This window comes from Myotis nattereri (assembly GCF_964212035.1).
Source record: "Myotis nattereri genome assembly, chromosome: 14".
Taxonomy (NCBI): Eukaryota; Metazoa; Chordata; class Mammalia; order Chiroptera; family Vespertilionidae; genus Myotis; species Myotis nattereri.
The window spans coordinates 51879577-51901034 of NC_138089.1; the positions used below are offsets into that span (position 1 = coordinate 51879577).

At 35.7% G+C, this 21458-nt stretch overlaps 1 protein-coding gene across 2 annotated transcripts in view; it reads left to right on the forward strand.

Moving 5' to 3' along the window:
* Nucleotides 1–21458, forward strand: part of GOLGA4 (golgin A4) — an 81789-nt gene that overhangs the window by 26283 nt on the left and 34048 nt on the right. For both annotated transcript variants that reach the window (XM_081106481.1, XM_081106480.1), the window contains 8 exons: nt 1155–1202; nt 3499–3555; nt 4959–5057; nt 5407–5536; nt 6450–6637; nt 6926–7009; nt 9018–9165; nt 21051–21229. In XM_081106481.1, the coding sequence (XP_080962607.1) occupies nt 1155–1202; nt 3499–3555; nt 4959–5057; nt 5407–5536; nt 6450–6637; nt 6926–7009; nt 9018–9165; nt 21051–21229 (933 nt within the window). The remainder of the gene's footprint in view (nt 1–1154; nt 1203–3498; nt 3556–4958; nt 5058–5406; nt 5537–6449; nt 6638–6925; nt 7010–9017; nt 9166–21050; nt 21230–21458) is intronic.

Below are 21458 nucleotides of genomic sequence, written 5' to 3' on the forward strand. Positions count from 1 at the left end.
GCAACTCATTAGGGAAAAGAGCCTATAGACTTTGTCTTTACCTTTTCTACCCTATCTGGTCTTAAGGTAATAAGAAAGGGAGGGTCCTAGTCTTAGATAGAATTTTGTGTGTTCTTTTGTGTTCATAATCTCTGTTGCCAATGCACTTTCCATTGCTATCTGCCTCTTCACTCAAGATTTCAGTAGAGGCATGTAGGGGCACAGAGTAGCCTTCCAAGGAAAATGGCAAGGTTCAGAATAGGGGAGTTCTTCCTCCTAAAGCTGCAGCCTATTTCTTCACAGGCCACTAGCACTTCTAAAGTAAGGTCTAAATTGAGGCCATGTGCTTAGCTTTCAGATGAGTAGTGCTATATAGTTTATAGCAAGCATGTGAAACTCAAAGGCTAACACGGGCCAAATAAATGAGGCATATAGCCTGTGGTTGTGAGCTTGACATGCTTGGTTTCAGGTTTAAAAGATTTATCAATATATAATTTCACCAAGTTGTGCTAGAATGTTTACTAGTAAATATCCTAGTTAGATTACGTGGTTAAACATTTCTTTAGGAACCAGTTTTCAACTGTTGGTTATGAGTTCTTTTCATCAGATTTTTACACAGCCATAGTCACAGGTCCTATAACCAAAAGGAAATTTTAGAGATCAATTACATAGTCAAGCAAAAAATCACCTGGAGAGCTTGTTAAAACACACATTCCTGTGTTTCCCTGCTCTTCCTCCCCCAATTCCTGTTCAGTTAGTTTGGGGTGCGGCCCAAGAATTTCATTTTCTAGCAAGCTCCCAGGTGATGCTGTTGCTGATGGTACTGGTCAATGATTATTGTTTGAGCTGTCTTCTGCCTTTAGGCGAGTTGGCTCTAATTCCTACCTATGAATTAGGTCCTGATACTTAAAGAAGTACATGTCTAAGGTTAAATCAAAAGGAGATTTAATATCTTTTTTTATAGAGTTGAGTTCTCCTTTTATTTTTTAGAACTATATTTCCTATTTTATTTAGTTTGGCTGTATATGCATCTAACGAGGTTGAATTGTTATATAAAAGAATTCTTAAGATTTATTTTTTTGACTTTCATAACAAGATGCTTTAGTGGAGTTTAGAATAATTAATTGCATTTATTTAGGAATGACATGTTATTGATGACCTTTTCTTTATTTTAGCTTGTAACAGCTTATCAGACTGTTCAGAGAGAGAAGAAAAAGCTACAAGTAAGTGATTTGTTGGCTATGATATTGATTCATACATAATGTTAAAATTAGAAAGAATCTCATAGTAAAATAGTTCTATCCTCACTTGTAATAATCATATGATTATTACATATAGTAAAGCAGTAATAGTAAAGCAGTAATCTGCTTTACTATTACTGGAGATTTGATAAAGAGAAAAAGGGAGGTATCCCAGAGATTTTAAATGGTAGGGATGGGTGTCTTTCAGTTTCTGATCCCTAAAGTGCTTAAGAGGTTTCGTTTTAAGGCATGTTTTGCTCTTTTAGACATGTTTCCTAACGTCTTAGTTTGCAGGTTGCATCTTTTAAAATTTTTATTTTAGATATGTTCTTATTGATTTTAGAGTGAGAGGAAAGGAGAGGGGGAGAGAAAAACATAGATTGGCTGCCTCCTACATGCCCCCTACTAGGAATCATGTGCCCTGACCGGGAATTGAACTGTGATCTCCTAGTTCATAGATTGATGCTCAACCACTGAGCCACACTGGCCAGGCTTTTAGTTTTTTAAGAATATTTTCTTAAACGTGAGTTTTATCGAGTGGCGGTGGCGGAGGGTGGTGGGGTGGGGTGGGGTGGTGGTGGTTCTGATTTAATTCATTGTATTATTAATATTACATAAATTCATTCTCAAAAGGTCATCTTATTCCCAAATTCTGTGTTTCTATGAATTGTCTATGGATTTTTATTTCTAGGTGTAGTATTTCTATCACTAAGTGGCTGTAGAGAATTGTGGTTGCATAATCCCAAATATAAAGGGTGTTGGAGATAAAATGCAATAACTTTTGCTTTTTTTTCCCTACATCGCTGTACATGCCCATATTGGCATGCCTAGAAACCTCTTTATTAAATTGACAAACATCCTTTCAGTAGACCCAATGGAATTAAAATTGTAAGTACTGCCAACACTATTATCAGTACTGCTCATACTACTGAGCCACACTGCTCATACAGTTATTTAGTTCTTACTGGATGCCAGGCATTATGGTGTATTTAGAACTTAAATCTCTTCTGTGAGGAAATTGAGGAATAACGACTTGTTTATTGTTGCACAGCTTGTAAGAGATAGGGAGGAGAGCTGGGATCCCTTCCTGGCAGTTAGACGGCAGAGCGGGTGCTTGTAAATAACGCACTGCAATTTTCATCGTTCTCAGCACTGCATTTTCCTGCATTTAAAATTTTTATGTTATACCAAATCAAATAAAACCTGTGTTCATGGCTTTATGGGAGAAAGCCTTTGGTTTTTGTTTTATTCATTTACCAGGCCCCACAAATAGAACCCAGTCATACTCTTCTGGACCATATAAGCAAACCATTTGCCTACCTGTATCTCTCTGTTTTTTTGTTGTTAATCTACACAGACCAGCGAAGCTCCAAATTTACCCCATTTCTTTACCTCACTATATATTGTGCAAGAATATAGTTACTTTGTTTCCACAGACCATAACTTTTCAGGTTTAATCTTCAATTTAGTGAAAAGCACCTGTCTCCTGTTCACTCCCTTTCTCCCCTTGCAGGAAAGGATGAATCACTTCATCTTTCATTATTACTCTTTTAGCTTCTTGAGTTTAATATATGATTACTAATTTAGCAATCTATAGTTCTCTTTGTGGTTTTCTCCTGGACTTTTCTTTTTTAATGTTTTTAAAATTGATTTTTAGAGAGAGGGGAAGGGAGAGGGGTAGATGGATAGAAACATCGGTGAGAGAGAAACATCATTGATCAGCTGCCTCCTGCAATGCCCCCTACTAGGGATCGAGTCTGCAACCCAGGCATGTTCCCTGACTGGGAATTGAACTGGTTACCTCTTGGTTCATGCGTCAGTGCTCAACTGCTGAACCACACTGGCCAGGCTTTTCTTTTTTTTAATATAGAAAAGGACTGTCTTGTTTTTAAATTACAAAAAACCCCGTTTAAACAGATTGGTAATTGACGTATAGGGTGCAATGATATAAATTGAATTGCATTAGGGATTTGATTTAATTAACTTTTTTTTATTTTTAAAATTAACATATAGTAGAATTGACTTTGTGGTTTGCATGTGATTTGTGTAATCATTACCACAGCCAGATGCAGAACAGTTCTGTCGCATCATGATTTAACTTTGTTTAACAGATTTTCAACATGGCTATACCTTAAGATTTTCAGTCCAGCTCTCCATCCTCAGGTTATTTTTAGATAAACAGTTGTAATATTGTAAAAATAATTCTTTTTGACTTGCTTTGTATTACTATGTCATGCAGTTGTTTGACCCAACTTTATTTTTTTATTTTTAATTATAGGGTATATTAAGTCAGAGCCAGGATAAAGCACTTCGGAGAATTTCAGAATTAAGAGAGGTAAGTTGTAGTGATTAGTACTTTCAGAATAGTAATTAAATCTCTTGTTTTTTATCAGAACTATTGTACATGCTGGGATAGTTTCATATGTACTTCAGTAGTTATAGCAATAACTAACCAGCCCAACCTACAAAACCAGGGGCCAATTCTTACAGTTTTTGTTTGCGTGGTTTTCCTCAGCTATATAGGGTGCCCCCCAAAATGTATATACACCTTCAATAATTATATAGGCAGTGTTTATTAAAATGTATTTCATTTTCAAAATTGGGCTATCAGCTGTTAAAGTGTGTATACATTTTTTGTTACAGCCTGTATATTGTTGGTGGAATTAGTGAAATAGGAGTCTTAGCAATAGAATATGTCTTAGGAAAGACATATTTTTAGAATAAAGTACAGCTGTTTAAATAAAAGATTTGAATCTAAGAAAAACTCTCTACATTGACCTCTGTTTCTTATTTCACCATGGATTCATGAAAACTTCATCCTGGACATGTTCTGGAAGACCATCATTAGGAAACTACTACTGTGAGGGAAAGTCAAGCTAGGAGTCTTTAGTGAAAAAACCAGTAGATGAACTTAGAGATCTTGGGCAATGTGGGCGTGATGGGGAACAGAGGACAGTTAGTGCCTCAGTGTTTTGAGAATTAGTAAATTTGAAACAGTGTAAGAAGAGGGCGTTGCTTATAAGTCCTTGAAAATATTGTTTGAGGAAAATTTTTAGCAAATGTGTGAGGGATGGATCAAGTCAGAGGAAGACTTCAGGTAAGAAAAGTAGGAATCCCAGAAAAATAGAGGTGTTTTGATGGGATATCTAAAATGTTCTAGAAGTTAGTTTCTAGCATGCCAGAGGAGTAAGTGTAAGGGAGAAGCACCGAGGCCTCAGGACTGAGCCCAGAGGGATAGAGGCCAATGGAATCAGGGAAGGGCAGAGAGGAAATTGTTAGAGGAATACAGACGGGAGCCCTGAAGCCATGGAAAGCAGGTAGCAGGTACATTGAGGAGATCATTATGGTGACTGCTATAGCACAGAGTTAAAGATCATTGGATTCAGTTAGGAAGGCTCATTAAGGACCTAAAGAAAGCAGCATTTTGAGTAGAAGTTTCAGGAATTTTTTTTATTCTCAGGAATTTTTTTAATCCTCAATTCAGCATTCATTACAACTACAAAATATTATTCTTGGATCTTCATATTCTTGAAGGATCAAAACTTATTTGCTGGTGTAAATATTAATGTTTTTTTAAAATACTAATGTTTTAAATACTGATTATCTCTTAATTATTGTTGCTGATACCTTATCTTAAGAGGAATGCAAATCCAGATTATGTTTTTAAATTTGAAAACTTCAAGTCTGTATTTTTTGTTTTATGCTAAAAACTACCTATAAAAATCCTTTATGTGTTAGGAGCTCCAAATGGACCAGCAAGCAAAGAAACATCTCCAAGAGGAGTTTGATGCATCTTTAGAGGAAAAAGATCAATATATCAGTGTTCTCCAGACTCAGGTAAGAGATTAAAAGTGTGAAATTTTTGGATAGAGAAAAATAAAAGGAGTTTTGATGGGATATGTAGTAGGTTCCAAATGTTTTTAAAAATGGGGTATTTTTAAAGCTCTGCTTTTCCTCAGTTAATTTTAAGGATAATTGTTGATTTATTATCCTTCGGCTAACTGTGATATAATTGAAAGTAACAAGTAAAAAATCAACTGCATTGGGAGTAAACTTTTATTTTAATTGTTTCCCTCGGTATAGCAAAAAGTATCTTTTACTCTGTCCTCTCTGTTGTAAAGAAAGTACTACTGCTATATTTTCTTTTGAATCATTTTTTTTTTCTAATGAAGCACATTTTTCTTAGGTTTCTCTGCTGAAACAACGGCTACGAAATGGCCCAATGAATATTGATTTAACAAAACCACTCCCTCAAATGGAACCACAGGCTGAAGGTGTCACTGAAGAAAACACAGAGAGTGATGTAGTGGCAGTAGGTGAGCTTCATCTTGTCAAAACGTTAATTTAAAAACCAGAGGAGGCTGTTGAGAGACTCTAGGATATGAGCTAATAGATATGGGCCAAGATAGACGTGTAAAGTGTTCTTGATCCTAACATTTCCAGGAAGATGCAAGAGTTTTTGTTGTTTTTTTAGTTCTTTGTTGTCGTTATTCAGGAGAAAGTAAGTAATTGTTTTAAGACTTGACAATCTGTGAGTAGTAGCACCTCATTTTCATTATAATTGAAATAAATATATTATACTTTTAAAAAATTTTTATACTGTTTTATTGATAGCAATAGTTTTCATATAAACAGGATAGTTCTACTCTAGATTAATGAATATGTAATTGTTTATATGTTTTTAAGTAATATTACTTACATGTTTCTGCATTCAAAGGTGTCTGTTCTTGCCCTATTATTTGCTATCTAACTGGAAAAGAGTAGTTAATTTTTTTCTTAAAATCCATGTATAGTCCTCCTTACTCTTTGAGGTGCATATTCAATGAAATTTCTACTTTTTATTTACAAGCTCTTTGTCTCCAAGAGATTTATGATAAACTTTTGGTCTAGCCAGAGCCACAGTAGCTGTCTGTCTGAGCAACCATCTTGTAAGGGGCCCTGAAATTCCCCTGAGGTGTGAAAACTTCACTCATAAATGTAAGGAGATGGATAAAGGTGTACTTACCAGAACTCTTTCCTGGGACAGATTAGAATACATTGGAAGGAATACTTTATTAATCCTGTTGGGATGGGAGCTAAGACAAAGGAAGGGTGCCCTCTCTTGCTGATCTGGTTTAGAGTATAGCAGAGTGTTGGGACAGTCCTATGTACTAACAGAATTAATTATCCTCATGAAGCCCTTATATTCCTCACTGACTGCCCCTGCTTGTGCTGCTTTATTGTTACTAGTTGGAGATGGAGCTTCTGCTAACTCACTGGAAATACTTCAGCAAAGAGTTAAGCGTCAAGAGAACCTACTGCAGCGTTGTAAGGAAACAATTCAGTCACGTAAGGAACAATGTACACTGTTAACCAGCGAAAAAGAAGCACTGCAGGAACAACTAGATGAAAGACTTCAAGAGCTAGAAAAGATTAAGGTAAAGAGCAAATGCGTTTTGTTTAATGTAGCCCCATCAAGCTAGATGCACAGGCCCTAGCGTGGCCTGCACCTCTTCTGCAAAGCCTTCTTCCTTTCCCTGTAGACAGCGTGGAGAGGGCACCCAGGTGCTCTGGGCTTCATATCAGTTACAATACTTTTGAGACATCCTGTGTACTGTTCTAGACTATGAGAAGTATCCAAATTAGATGAAATGTTTAGAGTTCTCATATGAGGAGAAGCTTTATTAGAGTTGGAAATGAATTTTTAAAATTTTTAAAATTTTTAGGAGCTTCATATGGCTGAGAAGACTAAACTTATCACTCAATTACGTGATGCAAAGAACTTAATTGAACAGCTTGAACAAGATAAGGTAAAACAATACTTATGATACTGAATTCACTTTTGGAAGCAATTGGAAGCATTCAGACTTCTGCTTTCCAAAATTATTGCAGCTGCTTCCATGAAAAATATTTTTGTTTTAATTTCTAGATTTATATAACTGTTAGCATTAGTTTTGTGTCATGTGAAGCTGATTCTCTGATTTCTGGATTTCAGTATTTTGATTTATAGATTAGAATAACTTGTAAAAGAAATCTGTTTATAGTATATAACATGTTTCAGAGAAAAGTTATTTATAATTAAGGCATTGCTAAATATGGATGATAAAAGTATTATTTTTCAAATAAAATGGAAACAGAATCTTTTAGATAAATTGCCTAAAAAATAGACAAGCATAAATAGAAAGAGATTGGTAGTGTAGAGTCAGAGCTGCAGCTGTATCTATGGCAGCAATGACAACTGAAACATTCATTGGCAAATAGTTTTGACTTAACTCTTTCAGTTCCAAGTTCTTGGGTCCTTTTTAAAAAGCAGCTCCCAGTTGGTTATACACCATCCACCATTTTCTTTAATATGCTACTTTATAGCTACAGTAGCCATGCAATTAAGAACATGTCAGAGCCATTGTATTGAAATGTCTTGGCAATCTTTTCATTCTATAGTATCATTTTGCTGGTTCTACTGTATACAATGTATGAAGGCCCACTTAAAAAAAAGCCTTTTTATTATGAAAAACTTAAAACACAAAAGTAGAAAGATTAATGTTATGAATTCCTATGAACCCAGCTTCAACAGTTTACATCGCACGGCTAATCTTATCTCATTTGTACATTCCCAACCCCCATTATCCTCAACCCTTTGGAACAATGCAAGAAATCTTATCATTTCTTCCACAAGTATTTTAATGTATCTTTAAAGTAAAGGACTCTGTTTTTTATAAAAATATAACCACATAATCATGATCACATAAAAAATTTAATCTTAATACAATCAACTATCTAGTTAGTTTCAGATTTACCTTTTGTCTCAGATATTATTTTTCCATTTTTATGAATCAGGATTCAAATAAAATTCTTTCATTGCAAGTGATTGATATGACTATTAAAACTTCTTTTAATCTATAGGTTTCACTGCCCTCTTTTTCTCTTTCCTTTTTCTATTGTGATTTGGTATTTTGGGGAAACTGAAGGCCATGATTTTGTTTTGCAATTTTATATAATAATGCCTCACTTACCCAGTTTTTATCTGTTCATTTAATTAGCCATCTGAAAGAGTCATACATTAAAGCAGGGGTTTACAAACCCTGAAAGCTATTCTTAAGGTAATAGCTGTCACAAAATCTTACTTTTCAAGGACAAGTTAAACCACCCCATTTTTTTGTTAGTCATGAATGACTGACTTGGTGGCCTTCATTTCTTGTGTAGGTTATTTGAGAGTAGGAAGACAGTAGCAATTAGAAAATTGGAGGAATGGAGGTGCCTCACTGACATAATAAGAATTAGTGGTGCATACATAGACTTTCACAAGGGGAAAGAGAAAAACAGGTAGATCTGCACCACGGTCTTGGTCCACCCAGTGTGGCAGAAGAACCTTACACTCTCAGGAGCCTCTGAGGCTTTCGCCACGTTACAGCGCAGATTCATAATTATAGTTCATGAAGGGTCTGAGCCAAATACAAAAGGCTGTATTTTGTTCATTATAAACTGTTTACTAAGATGGGGGAAATATGGCAAACATTCATAAAAAGATTATAAGTTTTTAAACTAAAATATGCTTTTAATACTTAAAAGATTAAGCTTACTATTTTGATATCAGTAAATAAAAAATACACTGATAAGTCAGATAACCAAGGTTATTACAGTAGACAGTGTAGTATATAGTGAAAAACACAGATTTCAGTTTATAAAATAATGAAAAAATTCTTATGCTGTATTTACTAAGAAGTATTTTGTTTTCTGCCTTTTAAAGTAAGTTTGATACATGCTATTGATGATGCAGTTTTGTTATGCAAACACTTTAGAGTCTTCCCTTCTGTTTAGGGAATGGTAATAGCAGAGACAAAACGGCAGATGCATGAAACCCTGGAGATGAAAGAAGAAGAAATTGCTCAACTTCGCAGTCGCATCAAACAGATGACTACCCAGGGAGAGGAATTACGGGAACAGAAAGAAAAGTCTGAAAGAGCTGGTAAGAACTCAGGGGTTACTCATTTTATGTTAGAGCTCAAAAGTCATGTAAAGTGCAACTTTTCCAACCAATTTAGAAAAATTAAAGATTGATAGAAATGCTTAACTGTAGAGACTCTGTATAAGACACTGGACTGTTCCTCAGCGGAGGCCGGGGACGGTAAACTGTGGCCTATTTATGTAGGGTTCTCAGCGGCAATGATTTTCACATTTTCAAGTAGTTGGATAAAGGCAGAGGAATATGTGACAGAGACCATATGTGTCCTGCAAAGCCTAAAATATTTACTGTCTTGCTCTTTATAGAAAATGTTTGCTGATCACTGCCTTAAATAACTGCTATCTTATAGCTTTAGAGTAAACAAAATATAAGATATAGTTCGCTTTTTATTTTTTCATCCTCACCTGAAGATATTTTTTCCATTTATTTTATTTTTTATTTTTTTAGAGAGAATAGAAGGGAAGGAGGGAGAGAGAAACATTAAAGTGAGAGAGACACATTGATTGCTTGCCTCCACACATGCCCTGACGAGGGCCGGGTTAGAACCAGAAACCCAGGTATGTGCTCCTAAACTGGCCAGGCTGACACTCTAACCACTGAGCATACCGGCCAAGGCTCTTGTCTGCTTTTTTATAGTCTGCTTTTTAAAGGAATAATGAATAATCCAGTGTTATACATAATAGCATTATGTTTTGACATAATAAATGCTAGGTTGTAAAGTGTAGGGACCAGCATAGTATTTTGACCCAACCAGCCCTCTCATACAATACTGAGTAATGCTAGGAAAGAAGGGAGAGGCATTAGAAAGTGGAGATGGCAGAATGAACTGGTGCCTTTAGGTTAGTGAGGATGTGAGTTTTGAGTTGGGCTTCAAATGTATAGGATGGGCCTAAAGAGTGAGGTGGGGCAGCACACATTTCAGAGGCTACAAGACCATAAACAGGCACAGGGACCTTAGTGGGTGTGTAAATCAACTGAAAACTATTGCTGCTGAAGTGGGGAACAAAGTTGGATTATGAAGGAACTGTTAACACATTAAGTGCCCAGTCAGTCACCGGTGACTGACACTATACTTTCCGTCCGGAAGACAAAACAGGCTAGGCGCTTCACGTGTTAAAATCTTAAAAGGTGAGTAGCTGAGTTTAGATTTGTTGTGCAGGCAAAAAGAAACCAGTAGTAGGAAAGTATAATGTATGGAAGCTAGTGTTTTATGGAGAAAAGAAATGAAGGGAAGTCAAACTTACAAGCAAAGGTAGAAATCCAGGTTTGAGGGACTAAGTGCTTTGGGCCACCTCAACTAGGATTGTGGCCTGGGAAGGAGGAAGTGTACAGTCTGCAGAATTTGGTATTTCATCAACTCCGAAGGGCAGAAGAAAAGGAGGGATCTAGGATGACTCCAAATTTTCAGCTTAGGAAACTGAATTAATAGTGTGAAATCAGAATAGGACATCTAAATGGGGAAATTGAGGAATGGGGTGAAATGATGAGTTTGCTTTTTAAATGCTTTGAATTTCAGCCAATCATGAGCTTTTCAAATAGAATTGACTTGTAGGAATCTTTAATAATAAAAGTGTAATTTGACTGCACAGCTGAATGACCTTCTGGATGTCCTTCCGGATGAAGCTGTGGTGGCAGGGGCTGAGGAAGTGGTGGTTAGGGGCTATCAGGCAGGTAGGCAGACTGGTTAGGGGCTTGCAGGCAGGCAGGCAGGCAAGCAGAGGCAGTTAGGGGTGATCAGGCAGGCAGGCAGGCAGAATGGTTAGGAGCAATCTGGCAGGCAGGCAGAGGGGTTAGGGGCGATCAGGCAGGCAGGGGAGCAGTTAGGAGCCAGCGGTCCCGGATTGTGAGAGGGTGCAGGCTGGGCTGAGAGACCTCCCCCCTCCGAGCATGGATTTCGTGCACCAGGCCTCTAGTCTATATAATAAAAGCCTAAGCGACTGTTAAGGTGGAACTACTGGAACAACCAGTCATTATGATGTGCACTGACCACCGGGGCCAGATGCTCAATGCAGGAGCTGCCCACTGGTGGTCAGTGTGCTCCCACAAGGGGAGCGCCGCTCAGCCAGAAGCTGGTCTCAGCTGGTGAGCGCAGCTGCCACGGCAGGAGCCTCTCCCGACTCTGCGGCAGCACAACTGAGCAGCAACAGCAGGCGCAGCGGCCTGGGATAAGTGCAAACGGCATGGCACCGTCCTTGATTCGAGCTCCTCCCTGGCTGCCTGCCACTTGGCACACTGCTACATCCCTTGAGGGGTCCTAGACTGTGAGAGGGATGTCCTGGACTGAGGGGACCCTCTTCTCTCCCCACCCCCCCACCCCCGTGCACAAATTTTGTGCACCAGGCCTCTAGTTTTGAAATAAAAAAATGGAGCAACTTTCAGGAGTCAATTAGCTTAAGGTCGAAGCCTATGATTCAATCTGTAGGAGAGACTGATTTCTCTAAAAGATGAGATTTTACAGTTGTAGTAATGGCATTGGTGGTAGTAAAACCTGTGGCAGAATGATTTTTAGTTGATTAATATGCCCACTATGTATGCACTGCTGCTGCTGCTCCTACTGATAGCTAACAGTTATTTTATGCAAGGCTCTATTATAAATGCCTCACTTGTATTTACTTGTGTGTGTACTTATATTTAATCATCACAATTCCTATGAAGTAGGTATTATTATTATTATTATTTTCATTTTACAAATAAGAAAACCCAAGAACATAGAAGGTAAATAACTTACCTACATTCATGCACAGAGAGTAAGTGTATAGTCAGGTTTTGATTTCAGGCATTTTGAGTCCAGAGTCTGCTCTTAACCAGAGGGATGAGTTTAACAGAGAGAAATCAATTAAAAAGGCACCAAGAAGTCATAGGAATTATGGAAAGTTATACTTTTTTTGGGGACTGTCAGAGGCATTTCCAGAAGTGGGGGAGATAGGCTGAAAACTTAAAAAAAAGGTCTTTGAATTTGGTGAGGATTTGATTCCCAGGATGCAGTTTCAGAAATGTAGAAACTGGATTGTAGTTAATTCACATGTGGGATAAAAATTTCCCAGATAACTATTCTAGTCACCTCTTTAATAATAGTCTTCCTCCTCTTGCTTCTTCAAAATTCAGATGTGTTTTGTCTTTAAATATGATTTACATAAGACTATATTTTTATAAATAATTGATAGCCTGTAAATTGAGAAAATTTTCTGTTAATAGTACTGTCAAAATATTTAAAATTAATAAAGATAGGATTAAGACTTAAAGTTATTTAATATACATTCCCTTTGGAAAGTCTTTGGATTACAGTTTTAAGTGCTTTTATAGATATTTAAAATTTTATTTTGGGTCATAATTATTGAGGGCTGTGATAGGAAGTTGTAACTCATTCACACTGAAGATACTGCCTTTTCAGTCTATTATGGGAACTAGTTTTGGACACCAACTGCATTTCATCTAATGGCCATAAATGAGTCTGAACTGAACTGTTCATATATAAAATGATTCTTAGACAGTTCACATATAAAGTGGATATGCCAACTGACAAAAGAAATTCCAGCTTAGTGCTAAACATAAGAAAAGGTCTTTGAAAGGAAGTAGAGTTTCCATAAATAGTATGTGAACATCATCTGGTTCTTGGAGAATTCAATTGCTCTGTTAAATATTTGTTTTTTTCTTAGAGTTAAAATTCAAAGGCTAAATACAGGCAGTCCTCAGGTTACATTGGACTCAACGTACGTCGTTTTGTGATTATGTCACCATCTCCCATTTATTTATAAAAAAAAAAAGTTCCGTCATTTCGACGTATGTACATATGAGTTTTATGTTTTTTATTATTTATTTACCACAAGTAAAGGTCAGGAATTGTTATCTTTCTTTTAAATTTTTTTTACTGTTTCACGTCATTAATGCTATGTATGTGCTTCATGTGAGTGATGTAGGTGTTTATGTAGGTGGGTTCCGACTTAACGGCGAAAATCACATTATGTCACGCCATAGGAACGGATCTCTGACGTAACCCGAGAACCTACTGTACATAAGAGCTGGCCATGTGAAGGAAACATTAACAATATTAAAGCTTGCAGTTGTTAAGATTTTTAGAAGTAAATTGTCCTGTATAATAAAAGGCTAATATGCAAATTGTCCCTCTACTGGGAGTTTGACTAGGGGGCGGGGCTGGCTGGCCAACCCCCCATGGCCCCTCCCCTCGACTGGTCCTGCCCCTGGGCTCCCCTCCCCCCCTCCGATCGGGTGGGCCAGCTGGACCCCACCCATGCATTAATTTGTGCACCGGGCCTCTACTATCCACATAAAATAATTACCAAAGAATACAAACTCTCCCAATGTATTTTCAACTGTAAAAAGTTTAACTCTGATATATTTAATCATTTTTGACATGTATTTCTTTGGCTTGCGTATTCTGGAGGTCAAAATTGGTTCAACTACATTCCCCATACTTTTAATGGAAAACAGTCTATTGCACTGCTCTTAGTTTTTCTAGATCAACTGTGGTGCCTCCCATATGTTGGAGGACAAAGGAAATTGGAATGTTTATTATTTTTCAAAAGGACAATTTTATCATAAAATATTGAGACTATGTGAACATGGTGACATGCCTAATTTAGGATGCTATATCAACCTATCGTACTTATTCTACTTTCTAGTGGAATTGTTAGGCATGTTTTTAAAGTATCATACTATATCATTCTTGTCTTGTTAAAATTATTTATTTTATTTGGTAAAAAAAGCCAAATAGATACATTTGTTATAATCATTTTACTACAACTGTTGATAATATTTCTTTCTAGACACCACTTAAGAACAGATAGTCATATCTTTAAGTAAACAGATTTTTAAACTTAAAAATCTGGTGATTTAGCTTAAGTGCATAATACTGTATTTTATGGGTGCTAGGTATTATTGCTAATTGTCTAGAATATTATCTCTTCAATACAGTACCAGTATAGAAAGTTAATGCTACTAATATTCACACTAGGTCGTGTGTGTGTGTGTGTGTGTGTGTGTGTGTGTGTGTGTGTTTCAACGAGGATATGAGGTGAGAGTAGTTGGCTAGTTATTAATGCAGGATATTACAAAAAACACTGGAAAAAAGAAAAAAATGAAAGTATATCACTGTTATTTTAGTACACTTCCATTTAGTCTTGTTTCTAGTCCTTATTTTTACATTATTGTAAATAATATTTTACCATATTGTATATACAAATTTGCATGCTCCTTTTTTCTCCATTTAATATTAATATTATATTAGGAATACTTTTACACGTTGCTAAAGTACTAACATTTTAATGGCTGTGTCAGAATGCATGCACATCATTTACTTAACCATTTCCCTACAGATTAATGTCTAGATTATTTAATATTTCCACTATTATGAATAATACTATAACAATCCTGAGATATAACCCATTTCATATTTGAATTTTTTCTCAGGGTAAATTCTTACCTATAGACTTTTAGTCTTTTTTGTTAGTTACCTTTAAGTGATTTAAATAAAGCCAATATAAAAAGAGAACTCACGTTAGAATGTTAACTCCTACCCCCTCCTTTAAAATGTCCTTGCCTACAAGTATGCAAGATGAATAAAATATTCTGCTTGGATTAGGAAAGTTTCCAGAGTGCACTATCTTTGTAACAAGCTCTGTTTCCCCTCATGCACCCTGTCTTTGCTGAAGTTATGTGTTTTATATGATTGGCTGCATTTAAAAACTTAGATTAGCTTATGACATTCTTTGCTTTTTTATTGCCATGTTGTGTTTGTGGAGGAAATAAGTTTTTTTTATTAATTTGTATAGTATAGGTTTGATACACCAAAGACATTCAGTAGAATGTATTTATTTGATGTTTGAAAGACCCTTTAAAAGAGTTTATATATTTAAATAAAGTGTAAGATTTATGCATATTTATATAATAAACAAAAATCACAGGTGTATTTAAGTGCTTTGTTGTTGATAATTTATGTAACAGAGTTTTCTTGGAGTCTTAAGTCTCACAAAACATCTTATTTTTGTGCATCCACACATGCCAATAAGTGAATCATGGTGCCTTTCCCAAGCCTTGTATGAACAGGACTGGGGTAAGGGCTATTTGTTTTCTTATCATGGTGCTTAGGATAAGCCTTACAAAGAAAATTCCATGTTTCTCAGGCAAAAAGAAAAAAAATATGCTTTAAAGTACAGTTAAGTCTGCCATGTTAGATAAGTTACATAGTTTGGCACTAAATGAATAGCTTATGGAAAAATGTATTATTTTAAATGGAATTAGAGTTTTATTCATTATAGATTGTTTATTTAATAGTCATGTATTTGTAGGTGCTCAACGCATTGCTACAGTAGTAGCTATGCACCCATATATCTAGGTAGTCATTGTTACCCTGCACTTGTTTATGGCACTGTCACTGTTCTGGAAAACATCAGCAAGCAGAAGAACACATTTCTACAGAATCATACCTTCATCTACTCAGCTTTAGCCTAATATTTTCCAAGATCAGATTGATGTTTTTAAGGTTTTTTAATAGATAAATCTATATGGTTAATATAAAGTACATGAAATTTTGGATAGATTTATACATTTTAAAAAGTCAAAGCATAATTGATCTACAGAATGAATTTTCTTATGCATTTTGGAAAGTAGTTTAAAAAGTAGATCTCCATGGTACATGTGATGTTTATTAAATATCCGAAGGCCCCAATTTATATGTAAATATTGCAGTGTCTGGTTTGTGCCACTGGGTGGTAGTATTACTTTATTTTCACTTAAACTCTAGAGGAGTGGTTTTCAAAATTTTTTGGTCTTATGGACCTCTCTATACTCTTACAATTTACTGAGGATTACAAAGAGCTTTTGTTTATGTGGGTTATATGTAGTGATATTTATTGTATTAAAAATTTAAAAATGTTTGTTTAGTTCATTTAAAAATAACAGTTATAAGCCTATTACATAGTATTAGTTAAATACTTTTATGAAAATTACCTGTATTTTCCAAAACACAATTTTGTGTGCAGAGTGGCCTTGTTTTATATTTTTGCTAATCTCATTGTTTAGCGTAATAGAAGATAGCTGGATTTTATATCTGTTTTTGCATTTAATCTGTTGTGATATGTTGTTTTGGTTGAAATATATGAAGAAAATCTCCCCTCATGTAGATATGTGTTTGGAAAGGGAGGACCTGACAGGCCCTCTGTAAGGGTCTCAGGACCCATGGATCTTTGGATCACACTTTGAAAACTGCCACTAGATTTGCTTTTATTCACAAGTGTTGATGATTAGATGGGAATTCTGATAAAAATTCCTTTGGTTGCTTTTTCTGTTGATTTACATTTTATTCATTTTGTAGTATAACCTGTGTTTTAATTTAATATCACATGCATTTTGCAGCTTTTTTTTTTTTTTTTCTGGGATAAAGACTTAGGCGCTAGCTTACTTATTCATATTTTGATGTTCTCAATTAGCTTCTTAGGATCAACATTTCATTGAGGGACTGGCAACCTTCCCACATTTCTGCATGTTTGTTTATTGTCTGTAGTGGGAGTAGAAGTGGGTCTTGTTATTCTTATAGTAACATGTCCTCTGGAACAGTGCAACAAACCCGTAATGCTACTTGGAATCTCAGAATTCTGGCTTTTGTTATACGGTTAGTAAGGGCATTAAGGATAAGGACAGGAAAAGGTGGTGAAGTGGCAAAAGCAAATGCCACATTCTTCCTACCTTTACCTAAGGATTAATTCTTCTATTTCTCTCTCCTTCTTACTACTTCAACTTTTGTGTGTATGTGGAAAATTTTTCTTTATGTCACCCAGTACCTTGCATATGGCAGACATCCAAAATATATGATGAATGAATGGTTGGATTATTGAGCTGTTGCCAACATTTCTCATTTAACTCTTGCAATGAGCATTTGTCCCTTTTATAGTCCCATAGATGCGAATGAACCTTATCCGAAGTGGAAAGTGAGGAGCTAGCAATAAAAGGCCTCCATATTTTACTTTGGGCGGAGGACAGTTAAATTTTTGCCTAGAAATATTTTCAAAGTTTTTTTTTTTAAATAAAAATTGCCTGAGATACATTGAATTTTACTTTGGAAGAACACAGTGTGTTCTTGCAACATTCGGTGGCAGTTTGTGCTTAGCGTCCCGTTGGTGTGTGCTGTGACCGTGGTTTTCCCGAGCACTCTTGCATGTTGGCAGAGACTTGTCAGCTGTGCTGATGTATGCTTTCATTCTCCCCACTCACTTGTCCTTCATTGGTAATTGCAAGATAAACTATGTAGATGTTCAGAACATACTTTTTTAGTACTCACATTAAGATACTAGCATAGTTTCATTTGGGACACCAATTTACTGTACTTGGTTTTTGCAACATCAGAAAGTGAGATGTTTCTGGTTAGTAAGTAAACTCTCAGTGTATCCTCTTCAGCATTGAAATGGGACTCATTATTGAAGACAGACTTCCTGTAAGGAGGTTGCTTCATTTGTGGTACAGTGTAGAATCCTGAATGGGTTTAAAGTACGTTTCCTATGTGTGGATATATGCAATGTGTTTTAATGCCTTTTTTTGTATTTAGCATTTTTGTAAAGGAAGATGAGAATGGAAAGCAGTTGAGTTTTTTTATGTCTGTCTGAGGTATAACATGCTACATTTTGTTGAGTTAGAAGCCATCAGTAATTGCATGGTACAAAAATTCTGGTTTAATAAGATATATTATTGCTCACTTGAACTTGATCAATATCAGCATTCTTAGTTTTTAAAAATAATGCAAGGTAAGAGTTGTTTGTTAAATACAATTTTAAGTGTTATCATCAAGCCTATACAAGTTGATTTATCATCTGAGGAAAAAACTGGGTGCCTCAGTTCTTGCATTTGAATAAGGACATTGAATTAAAAGATCTCTAGGTAGCCTGGCCTGTGTTGCTCAGTGGTTGAATGTTGTCCCATGCACCAAGAGGTCGCTGGTTCAATTCCCAGTCAGGGCACATGCCCGGATTGCAGGCTCAATCCCCAGTAGGGGGCGTGCAGGAGGCAGCCAATCAGTGTTTCTATCTTTCCCTCTCCCTTCCTCTCTCAGAAATAAATAAAAACTTAAGAAAAAAAGACCTCTACGTATCTATGATAATAAAAGCGTAATATGTTAATTAGATTTGATTTCCTTCCGGACGACCTTCTGGATGAAGCCGGTCCTATGAGAGAAGCCCGGGTCCCAGGTGACAGAGGGAAGCCAGTGCCAGCAGCTGGGGAAGGAAGGCCTACTTTTGCATGAATTCATGCATCAGGCCTCTAGTAAAATTATATGGTTCTCTGACATGGGAGCAGAAGATGGGAGAGAAGATTAAATTTAGATGGAAAGAACTGTGGAACCAGATTTAATTTAATTATTATGATGGATAATCAAATGACTTTAGAACAGTGGATTAAACACTAAAATTAAAATCTAATGCAGGAGAATATTCTAAAATTTTCTGGTTGTGGTTAGAAAACTTCATTATTGGAATTATTGGAAGATTATATCTAAACTTGGTGGCATGGATTTTTTTGTTTGAAAAAGTGAGAGCACTACATCTGTTTTTATACTGTACTGGATTCTGGAATTTTAAAAATAAAAACAAGGAAAATTCACTTGGAATTGACTGTATACAGTTTTGTTTTATTTTGCTTAATTGACAAAAGTTTTTCATTTAAAACTCTATTTTGCTGAAAGAATATAAAAAGTATCTTCAGGTTCTCCAGAGCCTGATTTAAAATATTTCTGAGAAGTGCTTCGAAATGCTAAGTTATAATTTTACATGCTGAATAATGACAGTAATGCAAAGATGCTGATGACATCCAAGCATTAAAAATGTTATCATTCCTTTTTCCATGTTTTCCTTTTCCACATTTAAACCATTAGCACAAACTAAGCAGTAAGCACCCTTACAGAATCTCTTTCCCATAATTGATCACTTTACTTGATTTCTAAGAAATTAGGAAATGAAATTTCTTGTTAGTAGTGAGATATTTTTTTTTAAGTTTGACATGAGAATTTGAAAAAAAAAAATTTCTCAGGGGAGGATATGTTTGTTGATTTTTAAAGAGAGGATGGCAGAAAGAGAGAGAGAGGGGAGGGAGGGAGAAACTTCAATTGTGAGAGAGAAACATGCCCAACCAGGGATCGAACCTGCAACCTAGGTACGTGCCCTGACCAGGAGTCAAACCTGCAACCTTGTGGTGTACAGGACAATGCTCTAACTGATCCACACCGGCCAGGGCAGCACTAGAATTTATAGTAAAGGAATATCTAAATTAAACAAAGACAACATTGTCTTTTAAATACTTTATTTTCTAACATATTTATATCTAAGAGTTATCATCTTGTTGTTGGCAGACAAATACCAGTAAAACTAGTATAGGAATCTTTAAAAATAATTTCAGCTAATTAATGTTTCTTTGAAATTTAGAGTGTCAGCATTAGTTTTATGCTCTGGACATATAAAGTGAATAAATCAGATAGATTTGTTTTTATGTCAAAGTTACATGGTTGTCCAGAGAAGTTTTTGTTTAAATGTTAAGCAATGTAAATTATGTTTCCCAGTTGTTAGTAGAATTCAGCCTTTCTTGCCTTTTTCTGTACTAATGCAATTTGCTATTAAGAAAATGCTTTAGAACAGATTCTGCCTTTAGGTATGAACTTGCTGTGCTTAAACAACTCTCCATTAAGCCACGGTGTGGTTAATAAAAGGGTTTTCCCCCCCCGAGATACCATAGGTTAAAGTTCCACATTTCTTAGACCACCGGGAGTGAAAATGCCCTATATATGTCAATGAACTATCCCCCCTGACATACATTTCTTGATAGGATTAAAAACCTGTCTTAATAATTGATGTTTTGTTTATAGTCCATCTCAGTGGCAAAGAGAAGTCTGATGTCTTCTATTCTATGAGGGCTAGAGAAAATAATCTAGAATGATAAAAACAGTAGGTTTTTACAGGGTATCATTATGCCAGTAGAGAGTGTGTGTGCATGTACATAAACATACATATACATTGCACATGGGCATGCACTACACAAACACACATATAGATGTACACACAAATATACATAAACATACATGCATACATATTTTTGGTGCCAAGTCACCCAGCTGTTGCACCCAACACATCTAATTTTGTTTGATCTGGGTGAGCTGTTTGGCCTCCTTCAAGATCAATACTCTAGGCTAGATGTTTGTTTTTTGTAGGCCCTGATTTTTACTTATTTTATCTAAGAATTCCCTGCTGGTAGTACTTTTCTATACACCGATGAATTAGATAAAGTTTTCCAGTTAACAGTCCTAGCTCAAAATTTATACAGGAAGTAGGTTTCATTTCAAAATACATTGTTTAATTATGTGGTTCAGTCAGTAAATGTTAAAAACAACAACATCTGTTCTTTTACTACATGGTTAACAGGTTTTTAAAAGTAAGATTAGTCAAAGAATAACTTTTACATTAAAAATGTCCTAATGAATAAATAATATTAACTAATTATTGATAATAGATAACTGCATATCAAACAAAAAAGCAATTAAAATTACATAGTACAGAAGTAGGTATAAGACATTGAGTTTCTTATCCCTAAGGGCAATTGTGGGTAGAGTGGGAAACCATTAGTAATTAAATATTTGTTTCAGACTTCTGAGCTTCAGTTCGTATACGCATTGTACATCCTAAATCAGAACTCAATAACAAATTGGATTCAGTGACTGAACATTTCTTGTGGCTTTGTTGAACCACTTAGAAGTATCTCCTGGCTTAAACACTGATGAGTTTTTTAACCTGTCCTGCTACTGCTGCTCTTAGTTCTTTAAATTGAATTAAATTAAAACACTTTAGCTCGATGATAGTATTTCTTGAGATACTTGTTTTCTGCTGTTTTCATTATAGCTTTTGAGGAACTTGAAAAAGCTTTGAGTACAGCCCAAAAAACAGAAGAATCACGGAGAAAAATGAAGGCAGAAATGGATGAACAAATAAAAGCTCTTGAAAAAACAAGTGAGGAGGAACGCATCAGTCTTCAACAAGAATTAAGTCGGGTGAAACAGGAGGTTGTTGATATAACGAAAGTAAGAATAATCCTAGATTGAAATGGGCTACAGTAATTTGAAAACTTGAGTCTTATACTATTCTGACAATATTTGAGTATAAAGAAGAGTTATTTTGTATTTTAGAACTTGACCATTTCATGATGTTCAAGATATAGGAAAAAAGCACTTTGATGAGAAATGCTTGTATCTTTTTATATATACTTCCCAGAGGTAGTCTCTGCATATAATTTCTCTTTTATGTTTTAAA